Below are 4446 nucleotides of genomic sequence, written 5' to 3' on the forward strand. Positions count from 1 at the left end.
AGGTACAGCAGAGCTCCACACCTTAATCTATGGTGTGTAGAAACTCCACCGTTGAAAATACATAAGAACAAGGTCTAGGCATGGCCGAGAGGCCAGTCCCCATGATCTAAGATAGCATAAGACTTCTCAAAGATAGCTACTCAGATGAGAATACAATAGTAAAAGGTCCTATTTGTAGAGAACTAGTAGCCTAGGGTTTACAAAGATGAGTAAATTACATAAAAAATCCACTTCCGGGCCCACTTGGTGTGTGCTTGGGCTGAGCATTGAAGCTTCTATGTGTAGAGACTTTTCTTGAAATTAAACGCCAGCTTTTGTGCCAGTTTGGGCGTTTAACTCCCATTCTTGTGCCAGTTCCGGCGTTTTATGCCAGAATTTTTGAGCTGACTTGGAACGCCTGTTTGGGCCATCAAATCTCGGGCAAAGTATGGACTATTATACATTGCTGGAAAGCCCATGATGTCTACTTTCCAACGCAATTAAGAGCGTGCCAATTGGGCTTCTGTAGTTCTAGAAAATCCACTTCGAGTGCAGGGAGGTCAGAATCCAACAGCATCTGCAGTACTTTTCAGTCTCTGAATCAGATTTTTGCTCAAGTCCCTCAATTTCAGCCAGAAAATACCTGAAATCACAGAAAAACAGACAAACTCATAGTAAAGTCCAAAAAAGTAAATTTTAACTAAAAACTAATAAAAATATAATAAAAACTAACTAAAGCATACTAAAAACATACTAAAAATAATGTCAAAAAGCGTATAAATTATCCGCTCATCACTTATGAACCTGAAATTACTCAGAAAACATATCAAGGCATCGAATGGAATTAAAGTGAGTTAAGTTTAGCTATTTAAGGCCTAAAAATCATGTTTTCACACTTAAGGACAAATCTAGGGAGAATTATAAAACCATGCTATTTCATTGAATAAATGTGAGAAAAGGTGATAAAATCCCCCAAAATAAGCACAAGATAAACCACAAAATCGGGGTTTATTAGATAGCGGAGTTATCTACACAAAACAATGAAAAACATGAGGGAGAAAGCTCCAAAAGCTTGGCCCAGGGTAACACATATCCCTTAAATATCACCCCGCCGAAGGAAAAGCTCACCCTCGACAATCCCTTTTCTGAGGAGATCACAAAATACCAGATGCCAAAAAACTTTGCGATGCCCTCCGCGTTTGAGCCATACAAGGGGTTCGGTGATCCCCGAGCTCACGTGAAGAAGTTTCAATCCATGATGTTTTTCAACGGTGTTAACAATGAGCCCGTTCTATGCCGAGCTTTTCCACTTACCTTGATGGTGCTGCATTACTCTGGTTTTCCAAGTTGTCTGCAGGTTTTATTTCTTCTTTTGAGGACCTAGCAAGGTCGTTCATCAATTACTTTGCGGCATCAAGAATATACGTACATGGATCAGATTACCTCGGCACCATCAAGCAAGGTCAGCATGAAAGGCTGAAGGATTACATGACTCGATTCGCGGAAGCAACCATGGAGATTCAAGAATTAGATCCCATGGTCCACCTGCACACCCTCAAAGCCGGCCTCAGACCTGGTAAATTCCGAGAAACAATCGCAATTACAAAACCAAAAGTGCTGGAGGAATTCCGAGAAAGGGCTGCAGGCCAGATAGAAATCGAAGAGCTTCGTGAAGCCCAGAAAACAGACAAACAACCTCCCAGAAGGGATGAGAACAAAATATTCAGATCGCCGAACAATAAAGAGTCAAAGAAACCCTTCAAGCTCACACCAAAATTCAATACTTACACCAGGTTCAACACCAAAAGAGAAAACATCATCAAAGGGATTCTAAATGCCAAAATCGTAAAACCACCAGCTCGAGCGGGGAGCTACAAAGACCAAAGGTTCGTGGATAGAAGCAAGCATTGCGCCTTCCACCAGAAGTTCGGCCACACCACGGACAACTGCATCGTCGCAAAAGACCTACTCGAAAGACTAGCACGCCAAGGGATTTTAGACAAATATGTCGAAGGTCGAAAAGTCAGGGGAGCCAACTCAGACAGAGACGAACATAAACAAACATCAACAGATAAGAACGAAAAAGAACAGACAACTCCCGATCCGCCAAGAGGAATCATTAGCCACATATCAGGAGGCGATGCAGGCGGAGGTGAAACAAACTCGGCCAGAAAACGAAGCTATAGGGCAATGCTGGCAATCGAGGGAACATTGCAGCCGAAGAAGGAGAAAGACCTAGATGTCACAATATTCTTCAATCAATCAGACTTCAAATCGGCAAGCCCTAACCTTGACGACCCAGTAGTAATCTCCATCCAAGTTGGAGAGCTGTTGGTAAGGAAATCACTGCTGGACTCAGGTAGTAGCACTGATGTTTTGTTTTATTCTACCTTTAAAAAGATGAAGTTGTTAGAAAAATAATACAGCCTTCCTCTAGAGAACTAATTGGGTTTTCCGGAGAAAGGGTCCCCATCATGGGACATATATGGCTAAAGACGACGATGGGAGAGATCCTTATGTCAAAATCCATTGACATCCAGTATTTAATAGTAGACTGTTATAGCCCTTACAATATTATCATTGGGAGGCCCGCCTTGAATATATTCAAGGTGGTAGTGTCCACGTTACACCTGTGTGTTAAGTTGTCAGTACAGAAAAATAGAATAGCAACAGTATATGCCGATCACCAAGGGGCTCGGCAGTGCTACAATGCCAGTCTAAAGCAAACCCAGACGAAACAGACAACTCGGCCGCAAGTCCAAGCAATACACAGTTCTGCCGAGACCTCAATGTTAGCCTACCTCGACCCGAGAGAAGACCTCGGCGAGAGACCCCAACCAATAGACAACCTTCACCAAGTAACACTAACAGCAAATGAAACGCAGTACACACATATTGGAGAAGCACTAGAAGGGGAAGAACGAACAAGACTTATACATATACGCCGCCTGAATGCCGATCTATTCTCATGGACACCAGACGACATGCCTGGAATAAGCCCAGAAGTTATCTGCCACAAATTAGTAATTGACAAAACAGTTTGACCAGTGGCACAAAAGAAAAGAAACCTCGGGAAAGAGAAAAAACAAGCAACACTTAAAGAAACCAAGAAACTCCTCAACGCAGGTTTCATAAGAGAGATCTGCTTCACCACATGGCTATCAAATGTGGTAATGGTAAGGAAAAACTCAGGTAAATGGCACATGTGCGTCGACGTTACAAATTTAAACAAAGCTTGCCCTAAAGATGCATATCCATTACCTTGCATTGATAATTAGTTGATAATGCTTCTGGTTTCAAAAGCTTGAGTTTTATGGATGCATACTCTGGTTACAAAAAGATTTTAGTGCACCTAGAGGACTAAAGCAAAATCGCTTTTATAACAGAACATGGAAATTTTTGTTACAAAGTAATGCCTTTTGGCTTAAAGAACGCAGGGGCGACGTATCAAAGACTAATGGACAAGGTATTCCGACAGCAAATAGGCTGAAATATGGAAGTCTACGTGGATTATATGGTAGCAAAAACACCTGCACAAGGATCACATTGTGACGACCTGGTAGAAGTCTTAAACCAAATCCGAGCATATAACATGAGGCTCAACCCAGACAAATGCGCCTTTGTAGTTCAAGGAGAGAAGTTCCTCGACTTCATGCTAACCTCACGAGGGATAGAAGCCAACCCAAAAAAATGTCATGTTATACTCAACATGACAAGCCCAAAAACAGTAAAGGAAGTCCAACAGCTAGTAGGGAGGGTAGCTACCCTATCACACTTCCTACCTGCAGTAGCAAACCGATATTATCACTTCTTTCAAACATTCTCTAAAAGTAGAAAATTCACATGGACAGAGGAATGCGAAAATTCTTTTATGGAGCTAAAAAATCTCTTAATATCACCCCCAATACTCCAAAGACCGGAAACAGGTAAACCTTTATATTTATATTTATCAGTATCTAACCACACTATAAGCTCGGTCTTAGTGATTGAAACAGGAAAAAAGCAAAACCCAGTGTACTTCACTAGCAGAGTGCTACAACTAGCAGAAACAAGGTACCCAAAAATAGAGTAGCTGGCGTTGGCACTAATCACCACAGCAAGGAGATTACGACACTACTTTCAGAGTCACACAATAATAGTGCGAATAAACCAATCCCTGAGACAGATATTAACCAGACCAGAGCTCGCTAGACGATTGATAAAATGGTCAATCGAACTCTCCGAGTTTGATATTCAATACAAATCAAGAAAAACTCTAAAAGCACAAGTACTTGCCAACTTTGTATCAGAGATGACAAACGAAACACAACATACAGAGGACAAATGGAGTATACATGTAGACGGGGCCTCAAACAGAGAAGGCAGCGGAGCAGGAATATTGCTGAAGGAAGGAGAGAAAGTGATAGCCGAGCAATCACTACAATTCCGATTCAACGCAAGTAACAACCAGGCGAAATATGAGGCCCT

The 4446-nt window shown here is 41.8% G+C and overlaps 1 protein-coding gene across 1 annotated transcript; it reads left to right on the forward strand.

The window, feature by feature from the left end:
• Positions 1-1272: 1272 nt before the first annotated feature.
• Positions 1273-3023, forward strand: LOC107472835 (uncharacterized). The gene is made up of 2 exons (XM_016092362.1): positions 1273-2338; positions 2380-3023. Exons 1-2 carry the CDS (start codon positions 1273-1275, stop codon positions 3021-3023), a joined length of 1710 nt encoding a protein of 569 aa, XP_015947848.1.
• Positions 3024-4446: the final 1423 nt, after the last annotated feature.

The sequence above is a fragment of the Arachis duranensis genome, chromosome 2, assembly GCF_000817695.3.
Source record: "Arachis duranensis cultivar V14167 chromosome 2, aradu.V14167.gnm2.J7QH, whole genome shotgun sequence".
Lineage (NCBI taxonomy): Eukaryota > Viridiplantae > Streptophyta > Magnoliopsida > Fabales > Fabaceae > Arachis > Arachis duranensis.

Excerpts from the sequence above, each read along its gene's own strand:
- LOC107472835 (XM_016092362.1), top strand. The coding sequence starts at position 1,273 with ATGCCGAGCTTTTCCACTTACCTTGATGGTGCTGCATTACTCTGGTTT. Across the intron at positions 2,339-2,379 it reads GAAATCACTGCTGGACTCAG|ATGAAGTTGTTAGAAAAATA; the intron begins GTAGTAGCACTG and ends ACCTTTAAAAAG.